Source organism: Esox lucius, chromosome 20, assembly GCF_011004845.1.
Source record: "Esox lucius isolate fEsoLuc1 chromosome 20, fEsoLuc1.pri, whole genome shotgun sequence".
In the NCBI taxonomy this organism is placed as follows: domain Eukaryota; kingdom Metazoa; phylum Chordata; class Actinopteri; order Esociformes; family Esocidae; genus Esox; species Esox lucius.
In genome coordinates, this window is record NC_047588.1 from 5,782,872 (window position 1) to 5,808,330 (window position 25,459).

The window sequence follows — 25,459 nt, forward strand, 5'->3', positions numbered from 1 at the left end:
CCCGGTCTGGGACGCGTGTGCCACTGGTTATGTTCGTACGCTCCCTGCCTGACCTCTCCGACTCTGATGTTTTGACAGATTGTTTCGAAAAATCCCATCGAGGCCCAATTGCCTGTTAAAATAAAGCTGCTACTAACTCCGGCAACGCACACGGTAGCATGTGAAAACAAAAACGAATTGGGACAGTCTAAATTGAACACGTCCGTGGTCCACCGGGATTCCAGAGGGAGACGGGACATGCCGCGAAAGGGCGTGGATGAATATGTCGGTGTGCAGATAAGCGAAGGCGTGAGGCTAATCTCATCTGCACTGTAAATGGAACATTCTAAAAAGGTTCTCTGTTTTACGACCCGCTGTTTTCAGAACCAGAAACAACATGGCGACGACGCTGAACGACCACGGCTTGGTTAGACGATCTACAGCTAAGGCCGACAGGTCTGGGGAGACGCCTTGTTCTAGACACTCACCGTCGTCCAGGTACATTTGGTCCAACTCCTGGGGCTCCTGCTTGACAGTGACGGCCAAGGACGTGGGGCTGGCGTCCTCCGGGAGAAGGCTCCGAGGGCTGCTTCTGGCTTGGCTCCGGGCTGGGCTGTAGGGGGGCGCCTGAACAAACGGGCTCTCCCCTGGCGTGGACGGGTTGGATCCGGGCGAGGAGGAAGAGGGGCTCCCGTTCGGGTAGACCGGCTGGTAGGCGCGGGGCCCGCCCAGGTGATGGGGGCTGCCGCCCTGGGAGTGGAGCAGACCGACCAGGGGGGAGCGGTCCGGCGAGGACGGCTGGGCCAGAAACGCGGGCGCCTCGTGGGCGGCGGATGCGAGGGGCCCCGCGTGGGCGTGTGTGGGGCTGGCGGACAGGCACACGGGGTAGGTCACAGGGGACAGGTCGTGCAGCGTGGGGCTGGATTCGGGGGACGAGGCGGGCACGCCGCAGAGGCTGACGTGGCGGGCTGGGCAAGGAGGGTAACCTCTGACCAGGGAGCTGTCGGCGCCCCCCGCTGGTTCGACGGGAGCGAGCCGAGGCTGTCCGTAGTAGAAAGACTTGGAGTGAACAGACAAGCCCTGAGCCCCCAGAGACTCATAGTCATCAGTCGGCTCTGTCTTTATTACCGGGACTGGAAAAAAAAAGGACAGAGAGAGCGAGGGTAGGAGAGGGAGAGACACAGAGAGAGAGAGAGAGAGAGATAAAGAGAGAGGGAAGGAGAGAGAAAAAAAAAGTTTAGAAACGTGAGGCCGGTCCACGTGGCTCTGTGAGTGGTCTGACAAGGGAGCCGGCACTGTGGGCTGGATTGCGGCTTGGATACCCTCAAGAAAACAACAAACAAACAACTGTCAACGAGAAGAGACTGTGTCACTGTCTTGGCCCCTCTTTTGCCAACTCAGAATCCCCCCCACCTACACACACAGACACGCGTGGACACACTCTAAACCCCCAAAAAGGGAGTAAAAAAAACTAGATGAGTCACCAGTGCAGAAAGTCACAGCTGGCTCTAATCACGAAACAAACCTATTTTCTTTGGACTCTCCTCAGGCTCTGATATGCTATAAAATGGTGCTTTAAAGCGGTCAAGCTTCTGCTGCAGGAGCCCAGCACCTCTACAACTCCATGCTTTGAAAGTAACTGTTTGCTCTCAAGACAAAAAATGCAGTAGGGGTGGGGGGTTTAGGAGGATAACAGCCATATAGAGATAGACAAAAACACAAACACAGAGACAAGGAAAAATGACAGGCTGACAAAAACGTAGAGACAGACCGACAGAGAGTGACTGAGGTTCAGAATGATGGACAGACATAGACATAGAGACAGAAACATACAGACAGGGCGAGCGAGGGAGGAGGGATGATTTAATTTTGATTGGGGTGGTGTGTTCTCCTTAAGAGAGTAGAGCACAGCCTGCGGTTTCAGGAGCTCTGACTGCTAATGCAGGGGAGAGTGCAATGACCCCACTTGCCGCTGCCGCTGCGTCCCTCCAACTCACTCAGAGTGCATTCAGGAGAGCTTTCCACCCTTCGCTGATTAGTTTGGACTGACTGTCAATCGTCCGGCTCTGGGCTTCCTGGACGCGCCGATCGTCAGGATCGGTTTTCATTGTTCAGAAACGTACCTCGACGGATGCACTATTTATTGAATATCTAAACATTGCTCCCACACAAACACACACACACACACAAAGACCCAAATTGAAAAGGGCTATGGCTCTCTACGAAAACCCCTTCATAAACACCCGCACGCTCTGATTACACCCACATGCTCAGATTCTGCCACGAGTACTGTGACAAACTAGGCCTGGATTGTGACACCCAGATGAATGAGAAAGAAATAGCTTTTTAGTAACAATACGTGCACTGTCCATCACTATTTCTGCACATGGTTAAATGTGCTAATGAGTGCGGTTAGCGTTTGATGCCAGTCGTAAGTGTCCTGGCATAGTCTGCATTGGTCTAAATGTCATCTACTCAAACACTCTATTTTGCCCGAAACAAATAGGCCATCGTGAGTGTATTTCTAATGACACATAGTCTTTGTTGCCACACAAAGCATGCGAAAGTGAGTAAAAAAATTATCCTGACAAAAGGCACCCTGGTTTCCTAGTATTTCATTTCCATTTTCCTAGTATATACATTGCCTAGTATTTAGATTGCCCCCCCCCCCCCCCCACACACACACATATTAGCACATGAAAACCAGTCCAGTCAAGAAGTTATGATGATATTATTGTCAAAGCCTTAGATTTACATTAACCTTTAACCGCGCCCCCTCTCCAGGGAGGAGACAGGAGGTGTGACTACCCAGTGGGACACCAGTTTACGTCAGTCCAGTCTGAAGGAACTAGCCCAGGTGTCCCTGCGGCACTTCCAGATAGGTTTGTATCCTTAGGACAGTCCCAGGATGTCACCTCCATACACTTCACAGAGAATATCACACTAGGCCTCATCACAGCCCGGGGGGGGGGGGGGGGGGGGGGGCAGGGGGGGTTGCTCAGCGCTTTACAACATCTGACCAGTAGCTGAAGGCCAGTGTCAATGAGGTAACAAGAACACATATTTCTCCCCGGTTGATGCATAAAATGTATCAACCCTGCCTGTCTTACAATGAAGCCGGTCGTATTTAAACCATCAACGTGGTTCAACGAATGCAGTGTGGACCCTGGCACTGCGGCCCGGTAGGAAAATTACAGCGCAACAGCTCAACAGATGGCCGAGCCATGTAGCCTGGTGCTCAAGGCCTGTCACAAGCCAGTCGTTTATTTCCCTCTGAGATCTACATCAACAACGGTGCCTTAAAGGCCCAGCCTGGATGACTATGACTGGATGATTGGATGACTATGACTGGATGACTATGACTGGATGATTGGATGACTATGACTGGATGATTGGTTGACTAGGACTGGATGATTGGATGACTATGACTGGCAGGCCAGCTCTCCATCCTGCCTATTTGGAAAACAAAGCCGAGCTTGGTTTAGGGGCATAGGGTTGACTCCTCTATCATTATCGCCGAGGCCTGAACGTTCTATCCTCATATGTCTAAAATCTGAGGAACACGGGAAGGATTGTGTTTTCATAGAAGTACTGGTTCGATTGTGCAGCGGAAAGAGAAGGTTGCAATATACCTAAGTAACACCTTGCTCTCAACTCTCTCCTGTTATAGCCCAAAGCTACAAGTCAAATTCTAGTCAGGTTACCTGGTTTGTAAATAATAAAAAAAATTAAAAGTATACTGCCGATATCCTATCGCTTCTGAGCAGCCCTGACATTCAAGACAGTGTTGTTTCCCCTTCATGGTGGCACTTTGGAACTCACAGGTTCCAGATTACAAACCACCAACAGTGGTTGCAATCTGGCTGATGGCTGGTCTCCTGGTTTGAGTGTGTGTGTGTGTGTGTGTGTACATGGATGTGTGTTTTGTTTGTGTGTCTGTAGCTGTGTCTGTCGCTGACCAAGAATGGAACACACGGAAACGTCTCCAGTTTGGATAAGGTCCTCAGGGAGAGATTCACGGCGTGCAGTATGTTAAGTTTTCATGTACGTGTCTCGTTTGTTTCTTCTGAAGCGACCCGTGTTTCAGACCACAAACCTATGGCCCAAAACCAGAAGCAGCACCCGTTTGTGTTAATAATAGAACCTGATACAATGATGGAATCTCCAAATGCCTTGTAAAAATAAAGGCATTCTGAGAACTGACTGTAGTAGGGCTTTTGTCACTGCCAGCACTTTTGGCGTTTGTTTTTTTATGTGGTTTTCATGAAACTGTTTCTTATTTAAGGACGATGAAAAGGAGGACACGTCACGTCTTTCCTCACGCAAGAATGGTTGGACGAAAGTTTGGAAAAGAAAAGCAACGCTCATTCACTCACAGGCATGAGCACACACACACACACACACACCAAGAGCTAGACAATGACACTTGTGCTGTATGTTCAACAACATCTGATATGTGGTCATTTATACAAACCACAACTGCTGGCTACAGCACATTTCAGAGTCTGAAAATATTGAACTTCTCTGTACAATAATCTAAAATCTGTCTCGTTTTAAATGTTGGACTCCTGACAAAGCACTCCCTGGACTTTACTTGTCAAACATATTGGGCCAACCTGGGACTGTAAAGAATTGCATGAACAATGAACAGCATTTTGACAAACACAAAGAAAATCTACATCCCTTTGTTCTAGCATCGACGTGCAATGTTGTTAATTGCAAACTTTGAAAAAATAAATTCCCCTGGATGAAATGACGAATAATTTTCCTGATTATATTTGGAATAATCAATGGCTCAACCGTTCCACTTCAGTCATGCTTATATCGGACAAAAGCGGCCTACAACTGCTCTTTCAAGCATATCTTCACCTGTCAAACTCAACAACGACGTAATCAGTTGCAATATTATTAGATGCAGACTGCATCTAATAATAATATCTGCACAGAGCAGTTCTGAGGCATGACTAAACTGAAGTCCAGATAAGAATCAGATGATGTTAAGACAAATGAAAAAAATCCATCCCCCAAGGAGATGAGGCTGTTCAATTTACAAAATGGAGGAAAAGATTCAAATGCTCGTCTCCTTAATTGGGCATCTCGACATGTTTTACAGGGTTTATGGACCCCGGTGTTAAGGGTCTCAATGAGTTCAACATGGCATTTCACTCACCCGGGAGATTTTAGTTGAAAGACAAGTGAAGTGGCATGTGACAACAGTGGAAAAAAACAAGTTGTTTTCAATAGCAAACTGTGGACCGCAGATTGTTTGTTTCGTCCTGCTGCTTTTTAAACAAGCGGAGCTATTTGGAGTGGCAGGTTTGCCTTATTATAGACCAGCACTGAAACCAGCAGACACCCGAGCCTGAATGAGATGTTCTTTTTAGAAAGCGTCATCGATGCAACCACAACTGTTCTTGAAGTGGGCTGCGGGGCAGGAAGCCCCCCTTAAAACAGAGGAAGTGATGACAGCAACCTCTATGTTACAACTTCTCTCACAAACACACCATGTTTTTGTTCTAATTCCAAAACCTATAACCTTAAATCTAACCGAATCCTAGCCCCAAAACGTTAACCTAACCCATAAGCCTAGAAAATACTTATTCTAAACATGTTTTGTCTATTTTTGGTGACATTTTTGGTGAAAGTTGGTCCCTTTTTACTATAGGGAAATTCCAGCCTTATGGATGTGACATTTTAACACAAAATTGGAAATAATTTGCCTCAAATAAATTGCTCACCATAGATAAATGAACATTTTAACGTAAATATTTGTAGAGATAATAAAAGGGGCATTTTGGGAGAACATAAACATTCACAGATGTCTATGAACCTTAAATTCTCACAGTAAAAAAATGAATATCCATGCTCAAAGGAAGCCTTGGCAGCATACAAAAACCACTATTTATGAAAATGTTAAACATTTTATATTTACATTTGAGAGCAAGATTTACAGATTTCAAATTCTACTTAACGGATGTAATATTGTGAAAAAGTGTTTCATCCATGAAAAATTGTTTAACAAAATGTCTCTTATAATACTTATGTTGTCATCAGAAATTTTCGTTTAGAGAGAACTAAGAAAATGGCCCAAACAATATATATTTAAAGTTAATAATTGGAAATTGCTTTTCATACTAAGGTTGACCTTACTGTGGAATTGCCCTATACTTTTTGGGACTCAAAACATATTTCCATTAAAAAGAAAATATTCCCTATCCCTAAAATCAAACCAATCTCCAATCTCTGACCTTAATACATCAATAACCCAAAAACCATGCCTAAAATTGCTGGCAAATGTCCTCAATGTTACAGATTTGCCATTAGTTACTATACTTGTGAGGACTTGGGTTCCCAACAGTATAGCAATTCCCACAAGTACACACAGACACTTATCTGGCCACAGTGTTGAGTAGTCTCTCTGTATGCTTTCAAACACAATCAAACAGTGAAACCCTCAAAAGCAAACAGACAGGTTTTCCTCTCCCTCGCTATTTATACACGTATCACTGCTATAATTATCATCATTATGACTTAGAGATCTGTTGGCTTTGATGACAACCTGCATCTTATCTGGGACATACATAATTAGGGCTTCTCTCACCTCAGACCAATTTAAATGTTGCTCTTTTAAACTATCCTATGCATTTGCACCATTTTAGCTCTTAATGTTTTTTTTTTTTCCCAAGTTGTGTTTTGTCTTGTATTTGACTATGTACTGTACACTGCTTTACTTGGCCAACACTCACTTGAAACGTTTACATGAAGGATGAAAGACATATAGGACAAAATTGCTGTTTTGCCCCGCATATTGGAGACAGTTCACTGACACAGGTCCCCACTGGCAGACAGATGAAGTAGACTGGCGGAGTACTTTAACAAAGAAGCGCGTTCTGATTAACATTAGAAATGAAAGGCAAATATGTTTGGATTTCTACAAACCATCTGTAATATTCTCAGTAACGCTTTATTGTTTTCTACTGATACCTTCATAAAAAGAAAACTACATTATTCTAAGTAAAATACATGCATGAGACTGAGAAAAGCAGTCCTCACCGGCTGGAAGGATGGTCCAAAACCAATTCTGTCCTTTCTAATTTTAAAGGACTTCATTGTCTATGTTAAGGATCAACACTTATTGATAATAGTGCTTAATTACATGGATACATGGAACAAGAAGAAACACAATCTGCTGAACAACGTCAAGCACATTTGACCATGACCCTAGCTGGACAACATGCTCCGTCATAAAGAACCAAGCACCACTTGTGTGGTCCCAGCTGCACTTGGAGGTTTATTGGCTGGTGGTGGCGTCCATTCATCTGTTGGTTGGATCATGTTGACTCTCTGTGAAAGTGACTTGAGGATGCAATGCTCACAGGGTGATAAGTCTTCTCCTTTTATAGCTAATCTCATCTCTCTCGCTGGTTCAAATGGGGCTCCTATATATGGCCAGAGTTTGTCTGGCCTCAACTCCCATCACCGCTTGCTAGGGCACATTACCCAACATGCCCTACCTCATCCACTCTCTCTCTCTCTCTCTCTCTCTTTCTCTCTCTCCATTTCTGTCTTTCTCACTTTCTCTCTCGCTCTGCCTACTTTGTGTCCTTTTCAAATCTCCAAATAGGGCCCGTAGTTTGTTGTCAACGTGTTGATGTGATCTTTCTCTCTCTCTCTGTCTCGTCTAAAAGCAATCATAGCTTCTTATCTCTTCCAGGCTACAATAGCAGCTGGTTACCATTGAAGTGTGGGAGTCTTATAATCACATGTGGTCGGTCTTAAAGGTGAAGGCTGCATTCAAGTACTATTAGACCCTAGTACTATTAGATTTTGAATCGACATGGCATGAAAAGAATGAAAGAGAGGGATACAGCAAGCTGTGACAAATGAACAATGATGTTTCTGCTCTCAGTCATACATCTCAAACAATACAACCTTTTATCCTTTAAAACTTGGATTTGGCAAATCAGCTACTCTGAGCACGGAATGAGATGTACGTATTTTGTTTAAAGTTGCTGTAAGATGCCGTCTCTGACAAACAAACTACTTATGGCAAATCACTTTTTCACATTCCAATGTCAAGCCAGCCATGAACGTTGGAACCTGGGGGACGCGAGAGCGAGCAGGAACCTTCAGGTCTCTACACGAAGCGAGCACAGGTCGGTCCCTCGAGTCGAGTGCTGAGGTGAGCGCGAGGTTGATGGTTCAGAGATTGACTTCTGAGCTCAACGTCAACAACGCTCGGAGGCTCTTGTCAGTCAACAGGTCCACCTCATCGCTGGAGAACGCCAGCCTGCTACAAAATAAACATGCTTCACATCTTCTGCTTCACATCGGCTGTCTTTCAACAGAGGCTGTGATGCAGCGGTGTCTGGCATTGCCGAAGTTCCAACCGTTCCAACCGATTGCTTGTGTGTTTTGGCTTGTTCTGTTGCATTTGAAGTTGCAAGCATTTGAACGCGTTGCTGCAAAGTTTTATTTACGCACACCAGACATACCTGCAATTGTAGTGTTGTCTAAACGACTCATCTCGTACTTTGGCAAGCGTTTTTAGGCTCTGAGTCGAGACCTCTGATTGCGCCGCAGAGCCTTGACTTTTCAAGCAACATTTAACAAAGGAAAACCAACAAGTAGATTAAAAGCAGGTGAATGAAAAGGAGATAACGGTATGGAGGGTTACCGTTTGGGGGTAGGTAGGTGAAGCGCTGGTACTGGCTCCTCTTCCTCTTGCCATTGCAGACGTAGAAGTTGACCTGCACCGGGCTGGATATTCTCTGGTTCCGGTATGGGGGAATCTCCACAACCAACCCGGTCTACGACACATACAGACAGGAAACAGAATGGACACAGTCATGGATCCACCCAGACTGCGGATTGACACACTTTACGCACACGTGTGTACTGGATTCCAAAGCACCACTGGCATTGGGTACCTCTCCCACTTGCTAGGCCCATAAACCGTTAAAACCGAGAGCATGATTCTTACAGCACGATGGTTGTGGGTTCGAATCCCATGGGGGTTCACCAATAATAAGTATGAAAATGTGTTTAGTCACTGCTGTGAGTAGTTCTAATTAAGTGCGACATTAGTTAAATATAGAAAAATTTAACACTTCTGAGACACACACTACCTCAATGTTAGTGTGAGCTCATTAATGTACAAGTTATGGTGGGTTTGCCTTCAGGGTAACTGCTGAGGAAGGTTCTGAATGAGCTGGCTGTTCTGAGTCCCTATCCCAATATGGGTGGGCTGAATGGAACCCGCCCCCCTCCCTCCCTGTGCGTCAGGTGTTAAACCCCGTGACAACAGGGGGAGGAACGTGTTTTGTTTTCACAGCCCCCGGTAGGCACGCTGACCCCGGGGCGAGGCATCCGTGAGCTGGGACGGACGTGAACTTTGGGCTGCTTTCGCCGGCTGCCCAGGCTCAGGTTGGCCTGCAAGCCAGGGGCGGGGGGGGCGTGAGCTGGTGCGGCTGTCTGCTTAGTGCCGGTCTGGTTCTGTTTCTCTCTCTGGGGGCCTGCTCTGGCCATATGGGGCGGTAGTGCAGAGCAGGAAGCCGTTCCCTGTTGCTCAGCATATTTTCTGGGGTCGGTCTGCATGTCTGTCTGACGGCGTGTCTGTTTACAGGCCCGGTCTGCTCCGGACTGACAGGGGGTAGAGACGGCACACACACTAACAGAGGGGCGCACACCACACACACAGGTGTCGGTGACCTCCCCACCCTCTTCTCCAGCCCTTCGCCCGGCACAATCCAAAACGGGAATTATAATTAAAAGAACATGGCAGGATGAAAGATGGATGGTTTCCTAGCACTGATGAGCGGCAGGCCGGGAAGAAAAGGCCAACTATTTGGTCTGCGTTCCATTTAAGCACACACTATTTGTCTTTAACCTACCAAAGCCAACCCCTCCTTCATAAACCCGGCGCTGTAATTTTCCAACATGAGAGACTATCCCTAACATCACCAGCCCTTAAGGCCAATTAACTAACGAAGCACCAAAGCGGAGTCTTCGTTTAGCTTTTCTGATGCAACGAAGCTGTTCACCTGAATGAAAAAAACACAACAGTAACACCCTTGAAGTGCCGCCGTAGCTAAACATGTTTATTCTAGACCCCTGCAACTGCCAATTGCAGCGGTTTGTTTACAGGAGGGCAGACGGCTAACGAGACTTCACTGATGAAAGAAGGGAGAAGAGGAGGGGTACAGATGGTCTGAAACCCACTGTCGTCACACACGCCCTAATGCACACTGGAATACACACACTCATGCACACACAAACTCCCTAGCACATAGATCCATCTACGTTCCGGTACAGAAACATCTCTATATTGAAAGCAGACTGAACGAGTCTCTCTAAACTATTCTTTAATTAGCTCCAGATGCATGTGTCGCTTTCCTATGACACGTACAACAACATTCACAGTCCCCTTCGGACGAATCCCTTCTGCCTTTTTTCCGCCCCCGTTTTTCTATGAAGAGGACGTAGGCCCAAACGTGTCACTGAGCATCTGTGGCTCGATACACTTGTTTATTTTGTCGTTACCTTTCTTGTGATAGGTGAAAAGGGAGAGGACCAATGCGCTCTCCTCAAGAGAAACGCCCGCGAAAAGACGAGGTGATTACCCCTTTCCTTTATCTGAAGTCAGACTGAACGTCTGACTGTGTCAGACCAGCAGGATGGAGGAGAGGGGGACAGAGACTGAGGTGTTTTGGTGGGGCAAAAGGTCATGCATCGAAAGCACTGTTCATCAGGAAAAACTGACTGTACGCGAAACTGTTCAACGGAAAACGTTGGTTTTCCCATAACCGAATGTTTTTTCCGACGCCGCGCCTTTTTTGAATGCGACCCAGTGACCGCGGTGGTATCCTCGCGCTTATGCAGTACGCGCGAGTGTTTGTGTCAGAGGAGGGTACGTGTTAATGGCTGTGCAAGATGTTGTGGGCGCCGATCGCTCTGTTTACGGCGTATGTGCCGATGAGGACGGAGAGGAACAATTGGTGAAAATTCCATTTGCTATTGCGTGGAGTAATCAACCCAATGAATCCCCATCCCTGGGTAATGTATTAGCAAAGGTTACATCAGAGGAGCAAGAGGAAGAGAGGGATGATCGAGAAGGAAAGGGATTGGGGCAGGAAAAAGTCTCATGTCGGAAAAAAGAAAGAAAAAGCGCTGAATGGATGGAAGAGAGCCCGATTGCAATCTTGAAAACATCTAATACAGGATTTGTCCTGAAGAAAACAAGGACTACTTACAGACTTGAAGGAGTCTTTCTCGACTTTGGCTTCTGTCTCCCATAAATGGTGTCCATCTGAAAAATAGGCAGAAAATTAAATGTTATGTATTAACACACAATCGGCACATTTGACTTTGCGTCAAGCAGGAAAAACCAGCAACTGTTCTAAATTCTGCTTCATATACTACTATATGTTCCCTGCTTTGTTTCACGTCGAAAGTGTGCTGTGGTGTCAAGGTTTCCCTGTCAAACCAGGCCTAGACATCTGCAACACCAGCCCGCAGCTCCAGCCGTCCTTTCACATGCTTTGGGGTCTTAGTGATTTAGCGCTGCACCTTCGTGAACAGATGGCTCTGTTTTTGCAATCAGGCCTCCGAACCCCCGCCCGTTTTCTTAAGTCCTACGACGCTCATTAGCGGCTGTCACAAGTGACTGACGTTATCCAGTGCATGCGTCTTCACGTGTCTGCGGCTCTGCTGTGCCGTTTATAGCCGTGTCGATGGGAACTGGCATTCTGTGTCGGGCTAATGGCTGTAAATGAGGGCCCACGGCAATGCCACCTTGTGTATGGAACTGGCTGAAGGCACTGGCTATGGTACTGGCTGGCTGACGTAATTTGCAGAGTACTGTGACGTATGGTTGAAGTGGCACACACTCAATACATTAAGGCCATTGGGCAGCTGCCGTAGGATGACTGTTGAGAGAGTGTCGAGCTGTGGTCTCCAGACCGTACTGTTCTCCCTCCGCCGTGTGTTTCTCAAATAAAAAAATAAACAGGCCTTTCCCGGTGCCGTTTAGCCCGTTCATCTTCGGTGAATACGGGTGGACTTTGGTTTGAGCGAGAGCTAATGAAGGGGCAGATCACCAGATGTTTATTCCCAAGTTAAATATTAAAAGTTCGGAAAAGAAGCAGTGTGTATATTTTAGAAACATTATTTACTTTCGCCGTAAACGGGGACCGCAGGAGCGTGCGAAATTGAGTAGAACGAGAAAGAAAAGATCCAAACACAACTGTTTCGTCTCAGTAGGGTGGCAATTATGCTAAAAAGGCTGCCATGTGGCGTAATGGAATGTGAAGGTGATATGTCTGTACAACTGATCTCAGGCTGCGAGAAGCAAGAGAGAAAGACAGAGGGAGAAAGAGAGAGAGAAAGAGTTGTTGGAGGATGCTCTTTCCTCGTATTACGTCTGGGGAACCAAGAGGGAATCTCGCCCGCCCCCACACTGGGAGCCTCTCCAAGAGGGGAAACCTTAGACTGCAACGTCAACCCTTCACAAGTAAACATGTTTTTCAGGTTCATATCTCCCTCTCTCTATCTAATTGTCTATCTCTCTCTCTGTCTACTTCCTCAAACCCATATATCTCATTCTTCACCACTCTGATTTAATATCCAATCTCTCGTCTTCTCAGTCTCCTTAACTTTAACGTGCCTCAATCCCTTCATCTTTCTGTGGCTCCGCCTTACTTTCACTCTCTTGCTGTTTCTCTGCAGAAGCCTAAAGGAAACACTCCTACTCTTCTGAGTTTGCTCAGCTACAAAAAAGAGAAAAGAGAAGCAGGCGTTTTTTTCCCCTCACTCTTCCTCTCTTTACCTTTTGCTGAATATATACAGCCGTATGTGTGGCACACACAAGCCGGGGAGTGCCGTAAGACAGATAACCGCAAAACTTTCCATTCTTTCTCTCTCTCTCAACTCTCTCTCTTCCTCTCTCTGCAAAATGCTTCTGTTCCTGACAACAGTGCAGCCCCTCCTCCCTCTGCAAAGCCCCCACCCACGCGTAACCCCTCCCTCCCTCCGTCTCTACCTCTGCCTCCTTTTCAACTCTCCGATCAGACGATCGCAGGCGAGACATAGCCTCCCTTCAGTCTGAATCGACAGCCTCAGCTGGGACACGGAGCAATGCTGGCGAGAGAGGCATGATTCCTCACACACTCGCAACCATGCTATCTGCCTGTGACCATGCTGTCTGCCTGTGACCATGCTATTTGCCTGTGACCATGCCGTCTGCCTGTGACCATGTCTAAGCGGTTGGGGGAGAGTCTGTGAACAGGGGTTGTATAGTACAGGAAGCACACAACAATGATGAATGAAGAATGCTCAGGAGACAGGGACACGGAGAACTTTGAAATGAGAGTCAGCCAACTCCCTCCTATTTCTAAGCAACGACACACTGTTTATTCAGTGACTAATGTAACACGGTGCCCCCCGCCAAACACACGCACACACATGCACACACACACACGACAACAACAACAGCAATTATCTCCTTTTTACTTTGATTTCCTGGGGTAATTACTAAGATGTTTGTTTAACAGAGAAATGGATGCCACTGTCAACTGCAGCACACGATGGGACCACTCCGATAGCGACCGAAGAGCCGTTGCTCTCGTCACCTGGGCTTCATTACACTTGCCCTTCCTCTGACCTTTGGTATAAACCCAAACAACAAGAGAGAAAGAAAGTGATAAAGACGAAGAGGGAGGCAGAGAAGCATGGCTGGAGAGTGTGATTGTGATACGGGATAGATCTCTAATCAAAACCTAGAACAGGGGCAATTCAACAACAGAACAACAACTTCCACTGGCCAAAGAATGTTCACTTTGGTGGTTTTGGGGAACGGAAAATATGATTCACCCGGACTTAATTGCAGAGGCACTCGTGAAAGAATCCAGTCCTATTTCTCGGCTTTCGTCCTTCCCCAAGATCATTTCTGAGGCCTATTTTCCCCTTCTCTATCCCTCTTTCCTGTTAAAACACATTCGGTCCGTTATTTATCAAATTGTGTCAAAATCTTGATACCGCCTGGCTTTCAAAGAACATTAAGTACGTCGGGAGCCAAAATAGAAGGCAATTCCTCGGGCCAAAAGGGGCCAGATTACATTGGCCTCAGCTCCTGTGTGACACCTGGTCCATGCCAGGACTGATCCTGGTGGAAAAGTGACATATCTGTCAAGAACGTGGAGAAAGAGAAGTCTGGGTAGGCAAACGAAACAGGGAGAAGGTAGACGATATCCTTGAAGATATTGTTGAGTGACCGACCGCCAAAAGGCGGGTCGGGGACGTCGGGGGACCCAAGGTAGGGGGTGCCGGGTTCGGGGCAGAGCGGATTTAAATGCTCCCTCCTATTTCCCGGCTGCGGAGCTATAGCGTAACGACGCGGGGCTCCCAGACCTCCAGGCACGGATCCAGTCGCGCCAGATGTAAAAGCTATCCTGCTCACGAGGGAATTCCCTCCCCGTTCTGAGTCAGAGCGTAGGCTTTCCCCAGCGCCTCCCCCACCCCCCTCCAGCCATGGAAAGCCGGGCAAGCCAGAACCCACAGTCGACGGGGTGCGCCAGGTATTCTTTTCTGCTCCCGCGCCAAAAGAGAGGGCTCCAGCGAAGTCAAAGCTAACGCCAACGACGCCCAATAAAAACAACAGAGATTAGACAAAGTCAGGCCGAGGGAAAACGCAAAAGGCTATGGAATATCTCAGCGACACAGAAAGGGGGTGGAATTTCTCTGAGACGTGGAAAAGGAAAATAATCACTCACAAGGCCTATAAAACCCTACTTACTGGTACAGGGCGTGTTGACTGTTGAATGCAGACTGAGACGCATCCCGGTCGACGGGATCTTTTTCAAACCACATGACACCCATCATTTAGGCCTCACTGGGGAACAGGGCGCCGTGTACATGAGGGTCACAACAATGTCAGAAATAGATGTGAATTCTTCCCTAATATATATATATATTTAAGTTCTCGCAAAGTAACTACTTTTCGGTGGCAAAAATACAAATTGTCTTTCAGCCATCTCAAGATGCACTAACTGTAAGTCGTTGTGGATAAGAGCGTCTGCTAAATTAGTAATAGCTCTAAATGTGATGTACAATGCAGAGGACCGCAGGGTTGGCAGCACAACATCGGACCCTTTAGGTGTACAACTGTATAATGCATAATAGAGTGGCAGAACTAATACAGTCTCAGACGATGGGACGCAAAGAGAATATCCCTCTAGCGTCTCCAAAACCTTGTTGGGGACTCACAAAGCAGAGCCAATTGTGTACAAGAGATATGGGACAAAGTCACCAGCCCGGTGGGCAGTAACCTTCTGTGACAGCCCTGAAGAGCCCTCAGTCTGACCCTGCCTGAACCCCTCCACCTCCCTCCAGGGACACTGACATATTCCGCTTCGCCCCTGTTCAGGGAATCCCTTGCAGATGAGTCACTGTAAACACTTCCTACCAAGCAACAAGCCTGTAGGCTACCAAACACCTGAGTGCCACACACATACACACACAGCATTGAACACACATTCTGGGTAAGGCGTGCTGTGTGCTCTCCATGCAGAGCCATAGGGTGCAGCGTAAAAAATGAATTATTATTCCAGGCACATTAGGACTTCCCTGAGTGCCACCAGCCATACGCTTTGCCCTTCTCCTACGGGGGAGGTCTCAGGAGGGCCAGGAGGAAAGAATAACAAAACAACTCAGGAGGATGGGGAGGGTGGGGGGGTGGTGGTGGTGGGGGGGGGGGTGCAAATATACAGAAAATCAATAGTCTCTTATATTAACAGAGGTTGACGAAAAATGTATATTACTCAGCACACAAATAATTTTGAGTTGTAGAAAGGACAATATGGTACTTTGAAACCCAGCTCCTATACCGTTGTGGCCAAACTATATCCGGAAACAGATGATGCTGAACACCAGGCCAGTGGGTTTGATTCCAGGGACCACCTGCTTAGCTTAATGTACTCTTGCATGCCTGTCAGTTGCTTTGAGAAAACTGTCTGCTATATGGCATATATTGCTGATATATAGTAGTTTAAAAAACAAACAAACAATTGTTGAAACAACGGAAATTCCTACAAATGAAGAATGGAGAGTATCGGTTATAACTACATCTCAAAATGAAGTGTCAAATATAAAGCATAAGTATGTACAAAAATTAAATATACATAAATAAAAACTAAATATACAGGCTGGTATAGAAAGCTGAAGTTAGGTCAAGGCACTGTCTGTTGACGAATCGTGGAATGTTTAGTGAGGTGTTTATTGGAGCAGGTTTCGGAAATTGAGCAACCTTTCGAACTTTCATCACCACTGAAGTTATGGCTGTCACTGAGGATCACAAGCAGTGATGGGTGTTGTGTTATGGAAAAGGTTCAGTTGTCTGTCAGTGTGTGTGTGTGTGTCAGTGTCACTCTTGAAATGTGCGTGTGTTTGTCTGTCAGTCTTGGTGTGACTGTATATATGTGCAATTAGCGTAATTCTATGAATGAGATGTCATTTATTGGGGCCTTTTATTCAAGAAGTTTCCCAGTGTAATAGAAAAACAGATTTATGGCATTCGTCTTTAATATAATTATATTTTATTACCGCCTTTTTAATTTTACCCCATTTTTGTCATATTCAAAATCAACAATGAGCGACGTCAATCGAAAAGCATTCCCAGATGGCAAGGACTGATCAAAATGTCAATGAAGTAGGTTCAATTCAAGGACTGATCAAAATGTCAATGAAGTAGGTTCAATTCAACATAATAAAGCATGAGCGCATTTCACCAGATGCATAAACTCCTGTAAAGTAGTTATTATGGAAACTTCTGTGTCTGTGTGTGTGAGACAATGAGATTTGAGCTGGAAGAGCCCTGGATCTAGCAGGTCATTACTGCTTACATAAGAGACGACCACGCAGGCAGACTCTGAGACGGGTCAGGGAGGAGGAGAAGGGGGGGGGGGCGGCATGAAAAGGAATCCCTCACTTTGTGCACCTTCTCGGAAGTCTCACTCTCTGGGCGCCACGGAGAGGGGAAAACAAGCCACTGAAATGGGGATAGCAGGCAGATGTGTGGGGATCCCTGGAGCACAGAACCCCACGCCACCCTGGCTAATGGTTTTAACGGCCCGGGGAGAGAGGGGGAGAGAGAGAGGGAAGGAACAACGAAATACAGCCACAGAGAGAGAAGGAGAAGGCAGAGAAAGAGAGATAAAGAGAGATAAAGAGAGAAAGGGACAGACAGATAGAGGAGAAAAAATACAGAGAAAGGGAAAGGTATAGAGAAAGGGAGAGAAGAAAAACAGAAAATGAAGAATGAGGGTGACAGAGTTGAAGGTGAACGGGCTGAAGGTGAAGGGGTCAAAGGTGAGCCGGGTTAAAGAGGTAAGGAAGAAGGCTCTCGACTGGGAGGGCTTCCTTCTCTTCCCTCTGTGACCTGACAGCCCCCCCCCCTCCACGTGGAGATAATTGGACATGGGGAGAATCCAGGGGAAGTCAAGCTAAGTATTCTAGGGTTACAGTTAAGTTCAAGCCAATCTCTCCCCTCCCCCTCCCCCTCCCACGGTGGGCTCCGAGGGGCTAAGGGGGGAGCCGGCCGCCCGGGTTAGAGAGACAGACACAGCTGTGAAGAGTGTGGGGTGGAGGGGGGGTTTCCATGACGGAGAAAAAGCGAGGCTAATATATCACTAGCAGGCGCAGAGGGAACCCTCTCAGAAAAAAAAAATCCAAAAAATAAAACACCAACAGGAGCCAACACATCGCAGACTTCACCTGGCAGAGACCGGACACGTCTCAGGAGTTGATCGGGGCCAGCGCTGATGCTTTAAGTGTTATACCAAACCACTGCATAGTCCTCGGGTAGGGATGAAACCCGGCTTGTGGTGCTATCCAAAATCTACCCAAAATGTCATAGGTGTCAAACCTGTTCCACGGAGGGCCATGTATCTGCTCTTTCATTTGGTGTCCAACTAAGACCCAGACAACGAGTTCCTAACTAGTTAATCAACTTAATCGATTAAGTACAAAGGAGGGAAAACCGTCAGACAGACACTACGCCCTTCATTGAATGGGTTTGACACCTGTGCTCTGAGGGGATTTTAAAATATATATATTTTTTAAACATAACCAGTGAGTTTATCACACAAAGGAATATCTACCACCGATATAACGTATTGCAATCCACCAATCATCATCGTCACTATTTCAATATTTTTCATTGGCATCTTCATCACCGTCTTAATCATCCTTAATCATCATCATCATGCGTGTTCAGAACGCCGAATTGCCTTTTGCCACTGGAAACGATCAAGGAAATGACTGTTTGTAAACTTCATCAGTGTCTTTGCGCAGTCATCTCTCCTCCCCCTCCCACACAAAAAGGAAATGAATGGCAAACAAATGTAATGTAAAAGTAATAACAAATCACTCTGAAAAAAAAGGGGGGGGGGGGTTTATGACAGTATGAAAAAAGAGTGTGAGAAGTGATAGGGAGGAGAGGGAGGAGAGGGAGGAGAGGGAGGATTAGCAATATTGTGGGACAAAGGTAAGAAGGGAGGTTGAGTGGTCGAGATGCGAAAGACAGAGAGAAGGGAAGACAGAGCGGGAGAGGAAGAGCGAGGGAGAGAGAGAGGAGAGACGTTGCACATGCCCTGCTCGTGATTCATTCCTTAACTTGTGGCGAGCGTCACTGAACAGGCAATGGAAACTTCTGCAAATGTAAATACGGTTTGGTTAAAAATATAGTGCTTTAATGCACACCACATGTGGCTCCCTGGCAGACCAGGTTCTGTTTTGACGGGAGCAGAGACAGAGGGAACGCAATGAAGGGAGAGAGAGAGGAGAGAGAAAGACCTAGAGAGAGAGAAGGAGAGGGAAGGATCTATGGAGAAAAGAGAGAGGAGAGAGAAGGATCCAGAGAGAGAAAGATCTGGACAGAGCAGGATCTAGAGAGAGGAGAGTGAAGGATCTAGAAAGAGGAGAGAAGGATCTAGAGAGAAGAGAGAGAAGGATCTAGAGAGAAGAGAGAGAAGGATCTAGAGAGAGGAGGGAGAAGGATCTTGAGAGAAGGATCTAGAGAAAGTGGCTGCTGTGGTCCTCCTTGTGTATCTTACCTTGGGCCTTCTCTACAAACACCACCTTGGAGTCCGGCAGGAAGTTATGTCCGCTCAGAAGGATTTTCTTCCCGCCAGTGGCAGGGTAGCTTTCCAGACTCTGCTTCTCTACCAGGGGCAGCTCCTGGGCTGAACGCTGGGCTGGAGGAAGAATAGACAGGCAGTCAGACAGGCAGTCAGACAGGCACAGAGGCAGGCAGGCATGGAGGCAGAAAAACAGACCGAACATCAGAGAGACAAAGACAGAAAAACAGTGTCCATTCACATCCAACTATGTCTGGCAAAAAAGTTGAACCTAAAAAAAATGTTTTGCCCAAACAATGGGTGTATCCATCCCTTAATTCTGACATTCTGCTAAAGCCGTCCTAACCCGGTCTCCATCAACACCTGGACCTCCAGATCCCCCAACCTCCACAACTCTGCATTATATAGCAGGAGTTGGTAATCCACTTAGATTTTCTAATAGCTTTTTACAAACACAAGCTATTTTCTGATTTTTTCAAAGTATTTTTAAGAGAACAAGTACTATTGATCAAAACAATATTTCTCTGGTCACCCAAACCGTTATTTTCAGAATTGGCTCTCCTTCCCAACCCAAGACAAACTCGTATTTAATCCACCGCGTGCTTTTATCAGTGTGCCTCCGGGGCTCCGTCCGCGACCACCACCCCCTTCGTAGTCACTCAAGGCTCCCGTCACCACATCACAATTCATTAGACCAATTCAATGTAAACACCACCCACTCTTGCAATTGAACAAATATTAGGGCTAATTCCACGTTGGGTACTGAATATATGGGGAAGACCCAGAGAATACCCCGGGTACTTTCCATGAGGATTGTTCTCGACGCGATGTAAAAACAGGCTTGGGCGCTATGGGTGTCCATAGCATCAACAAGCCAGGTCTAGAAACTACGAGACACATTCCTACCATCCACCCCTTACTGTCTCACACACGTAAACACTCACACAAACACCCCACACACACACACACACACACACACAGCTTAATGACATAGTTAGAGATTTCCATACACGCTTCCAGGTGCACCAGACATATGGCTTATAAAGAAATGACTTTTTATTATAAACCTGGAATAATAAGGAAGCTGAAAAACAATATGTTAGGCATAAAGTTCTAGAATTCACAAGGGATAAATAACATTATGTGCCTGACTTCCCTGTTATCAATTAAAGTGCAATGCATCCAATGACTTGGCGAATTGCTTTCATTATAAAAACACCAGTAAGTCTAAAAGAGCTGAATTGGGTCCAACAGGCCACCTTGTACAGATTTCCATGCTAATGTGTGTGTGCATAAGGAACAGTCATAGTTGTTGTTTTTTTACATTATAATAAGAAGAGATTCTTATTTACAGCAACGACCTTGGAGAAATTAGGGTCAACTGTCTCACTCATAGACAGAACTGGACATTTTTCCCCCAGTCAGATTGGAGATTAAGAGTCAGCAACCTTTTGTTTACTGGTCCAATGCTCTTCAATCAATCACATTTACTTCATAAAGCCCTTTTTACATCTGCAGTTATCACAAAGTGCTTTTATAGACACCCAACCTGCAACCCCGAAGAGCACGCAACCAGAGTTAATGCACAGTAGCTAGGAAAACCATCCTAGTAGGGTCCAAACTTAGAAAGGAACCTAGACAGGAACCAGAATCTGAGGGGTGTACAGTCCTCTTCTGGCGTCCCTGAATGTGTCCCGGTTATTTATGTGTATCCGTGTGTGTGTTGTATGTTCATCTGTGTTTGTGTTTGTATAAGTATTTATGTGTGTGTGTGTGTGTAAAACTCACAGCATTCAATTGGATTGGAGGAGGCCTGAAGGGAGATGGTCCTGCCATTGGGCTGGCTGATATGCACGCGGAACACCATCCTCACGCGGGTGTTCTTGCGCCCGATGTCCGTCTCTCCCTTACGCAGCTCGATGTCGGAGTTGCGCAGCTTCAGAATCCCTGCGCAGTCGATGCTGTACCACACAGAAAGGAGGGTGCATGTCAGTGTTCTGCATTCGCTAGTGCATTTCAACGACTTGTGTTAGGGCAATGCTGAAGTAGTTGAAGCCTGAGGTAATTTCATTGATGCAATATAATACGGGTTATTATATATACACCGTGTATATATACCAGACTATAGACCAGTTCTTTTTTCTTCATCATAATACATTAAAAAAAAAAAATTCAATCACATTATAGACCATTGAGACATCTATACTGAAGAAAAATAGTGTGTTGTCAGGTATTAATATTTAGACCATAGCGACATCCATACTGATGAATAACAGTGTTTCATCAGGTCGTCACTGTTAGACCATGGAGGTATATGTACTGTACTGTGGATGAACAATTGTTCAGTTTTATTTGGGGAAATCATTTCTCCTGCAAGGATTTTTTTCAGCAAGTGCAGGCAAATGCATGTGATGATGAGGTGAGCTGGTCTGGGATGGGTAGAGGTCAATCCACAGATCAGGAGCTCTAAACTATTTCCAATGAAAATTACGATTGCCTCTTCACTAGCATTACAGATAATAGATATCCAAAGTGCTGTCACCCATCTGTAATTTCTGTAAAGTTTAAAGTTATCTTATAGTCTACATGTGCCTTTAAAACACTCTGAAATTATTTTCTGGGCTGTGCATTAGGGTATGCAACATAATGTGGCTTACTTTAAAAAAACAAATGAGTGTTCCTGATTGGACTAGTCAAGTTAGTCAAACCCTGTAGTAGATAATCCTCTTGTGTGCCTAACGAATACGGCCCAGGCTCTTCCCAGTCTTTTCCCAATCTCTTCCCAGAAGAAAAGCCCATTGGCTTCCACCTGCATTCTCACAGCCACTTAAGAACGCTCTACCTTTCCCCCAAAGCCTGCTCCCTTCACAACATTCAAGTCTCACACTTTTAACATTTCAAATATTTATACAGTTTCACCCTTATTAATCAATGCCACATTTATCTGCAGTCTTCTCTTTTTTCTTCTTCAGTCATCTTTTTTATTTAACTTAATTTTTTTTGTGGGAGGATTTTCCTTCTGGGTGGAAACTTTTCAAACTGGCCTTCAAGAAATTGAAGTAAAACCAAAGGGTGGCTGGTAAAAAGTCAAGGAATACATATGGGATATGGCTTGGCATGTACATTTTACACTGGAGCTTTTTGGGCGGGATTCCTGGAACATGTTAAATGTCAAGTTTTGCACAAATCTATTTTTCCTCTTCATTTTGGTCGGCCTGAATTTGAATAAATAAAAAATAACACTCGCAACTAGTTTCTTTAGCGCTCGTGCATGATGTCAGTGTTCAGTCACGCAGCTAATGGTTTTAAAACAAACACATTAGGGCTGGTGTGCTGTGCTCTATTCTATGGTCAAACGACTGTTGGAATGAACATTAACGTCTTTCATGGACCATGAGGCGACGTGGAGCAGGCATTCGTGGCCCCTTCCAACGATGCGTTGAACTCGGTTTAGAGTTGAAGTTTGTAGTGACAACACTGTCTACTCTTGGTCACAATAACATAATCACAGCATCGTCGGTCACAATAACCATGACCAAATTTATCATACACTAGTGGTGGGCCAAGGGAGCCAAAAGTGACTTACTGCCAGGTTGAAAGGTGGCAGAAAGGGATTACAAACCAAACAACTTGAATGACAAATTGATGCCTGACTTGAAATGTATTTGCCACATCAAAATATACCGACTTTAAGAACTGAGTGACTGTTAGTTCTTTTTTTTTGTTCAGTAAATGTACAGAAAAGTGAGACCTGCTATCATAGCTCAGACTTTCCTAGATACTTGCCTAGATTGTCCAGATACTATTCAATGAAGTAGTTTTCTTCTGGCTAGAAAATGGTTGGATGGTGGTCAACAAATAAAACATTGTCAGTCACAAGAGGAAAGTAAGAGATAGACTGATAAGTGTCTGTTGTCTGACATCTGTTGTCTACGTGATGTCAGTCAGCGAGAAAGGAAGGAGCTGGCCAGAGGGTTATCGGGGTGGCTGTTAACAGCTCAATGGAAAGACTCTGTCAGAGACCCTTCGAAGACAGACTCTGGCCTTTCAGTTAGTCAGCAGAGAGAGAAACCGGGCTGTGTTCCTAAGGTACCGAACGGAGGAAAACATATCAAAACAGGACAATCCGGATGAATCCAATATAAAACTCTGTCTCGCTTGTATGCATATACGGCCACAACGTCAAAAAACTGTTTAAAATAAATGTGAACACTATTTACCTCAGTCTGTCTGTTATAATGGTATTGACATATCATATGTGCCACCAAAACTGTGAACTTCCTCCCGCCACACAAATACAAGCGTTTCTGCATTTCATGGGTGAAAACAGACAATCTAGATGTCTTGGTTGTGACCAAACCACAATATCCTGAATCATCTCAATGTGCAACTCTTCTTGTAATAAAGGACCATAAGAAGAAGTGATTGTTTTGCACTCTCAAAAAGACATAGCTAGAGAGCTCCTGAATATCTGTAAACAAGTACAGCCCTTGTTTGGCAAACCCTACACTTGAGATTGGGAGCAAGGCTCCTGTAAGGCTGCTTTACAAAGCCAGATAAAGTGTATACCTGGTTATGATGCTAGGTTGTGGCCGTTAGGTACATTGTTGAGACTAGTGACACAACTGAACAAGGACAACAATATCTATACAGAGCCATAAGGACAAAGGTGTGAACAGAGCCCCAGGACAAGGGCTGCTGCCTGGGCACCCTGGCGAGCAAAATTACCTGGCCAGCTGGAGAACCAGACTTGGGGGTAGGTAAAACCTACATTCAAGGATATTGAGAATCCTGTCTTTTTATGCAGTGGGTACAAAGGGGAGGAAAGCAACAGAAATGTCCTTTAATGTCTACTATGGACTGTATTGAGAGATCAAGAGGGATTTGGAGATAGTGAGAGATAAAGTGATTGATGGAGAGATATAGAAGGCTAGAGTAAAAAAACTCACATTGCTCTCATGTTGTTCTCAGGCAGCAGTGGGATCTCCAGAACCTTGGTGCTGGACTGGAGGGCCTCATGGCTGGCAGTGGAGACCGTCTTGCCTGTAATCCGGTGAACCTGGTAGAAGGCGTGTGGACGCAGGAGGCGGTCGTCTGCGGTCCCGATGAACAGCTGCAGGGTGAGCGGCTCACTCTCCATGTAGCCATAGAGCTGGCGGAAGAACAACGAGATCCAGGTGAGACTCAAAGGCAGGTTTTAAAGCCCCTCTTAAACAACTTGTTTGTGGAAATATGCATTGAACACCACATTAGGTACTGATAGTAAATGGAACTTTAATCATATATTTTAGGAAATTTATTGAGAGAGAGGTCATTTGGTCATGTTTGTTTTTTGGTCTTGTTGGGGACCAATTAGCAAATTCAAAGAGTCTTCTGTTTTTGAGTTTTAAAGTGGTTTGTTAAAGTTAAAGTGAATTCCTTAAGGGGAGGGTTAAACGAGCTTTTTCATCTTTTAGACGTAGTCTGTCTGGGGTAGAAATCTCCAGGGCAGTGAGACACAAGCACTGATGAAGAAGTTGTATTCTCACAACTTCACTGTTCATTAAAATCTCCCAACCGCCATGAAAAAATGCCCAAGGAGATGTTAGGCTAGCAGTCGACAGTGATTCAATGGAAAGGGATCCTTTTGGAGACAAATATGAAACCAAGAGAGTAACTTCAGTGTCTGTCTCTGAGAATGATGGACAATGTTTTCAAGATTTTTGAAAAGCCTAAAGTAATGCTGGCTCCAAACATAAACAGTATTTTGTCAATCTGTATTGAATATTTCAGGTGGTGCACCAGACGTATTTTAACCTTTATAAAACTGTTTTTTAATGTGATCAGCAATTTCTCCACATATGTGTTTGATATATCGCTATTTTACAAATGTTTATGAGAAAAAAGAAATTCCTAACAAAATGTTTAATAATTCATTTTCATAAAATTTCAGAGGTCTCAATGTTCATTACATTAGGTTGCAAAAACTTCCAATAAAATCTGAATTCACATTTACCTGGACAAAAATAACACCAGATCAAAGTGAAAAAATGGCTAGCATAATTTATTCAACCGCCATTCTCACCTGTGATAAGTTGCTTCTGCCTTTGGGAACCTTCATGGCAGAATTTCGCTTAGCATGCTGACTACTCACACAACACATTGGCCTCTGGGCATTTATGAACACGCATTATGATTTTCATGGCCGATGTAGCTCTGGAATGGTGCGGTGTCGCACAGAGATGAAAGACATACTTGTATCTGTAGCACCACTTCAAACAGGTACCACTTCCTTTCTTCTCTTCACCATTAGCTTCTACATGCTTCCCCAATAAAAGCAAATACAACACCCCCCACATCCCCCCAAAGCG

General features: G+C 45.4%; 1 protein-coding gene across 5 annotated transcripts in view; it reads right to left on the minus strand.

The window, feature by feature from the left end:
- LOC105028214 (nuclear factor of activated T cells 1) overlaps positions 1 to 25,459 on the minus strand; it is a 60,940-nt gene that overhangs the window by 19,471 nt on the left and 16,010 nt on the right. For 4 of the 5 annotated variants that reach the window (XM_034289101.1, XM_034289099.1, XM_034289102.1 and 1 more), the window contains exons 4-9: positions 24,059 to 24,261; positions 20,898 to 21,070; positions 19,086 to 19,226; positions 11,232 to 11,287; positions 8,657 to 8,789; positions 468 to 1,112 (exon numbers count right to left, since the gene is read on the minus strand). In XM_034289101.1, coding sequence (XP_034144992.1) covers positions 468 to 1,112; positions 8,657 to 8,789; positions 11,232 to 11,287; positions 19,086 to 19,226; positions 20,898 to 21,070; positions 24,059 to 24,261 — 1,351 coding nt within the window. The remainder of the gene's footprint in view (positions 1 to 467; positions 1,113 to 8,656; positions 8,790 to 11,231; positions 11,288 to 19,085; positions 19,227 to 20,897; positions 21,071 to 24,058; positions 24,262 to 25,459) is intronic. The other variant, XM_034289103.1, reaches the window with a different exon arrangement.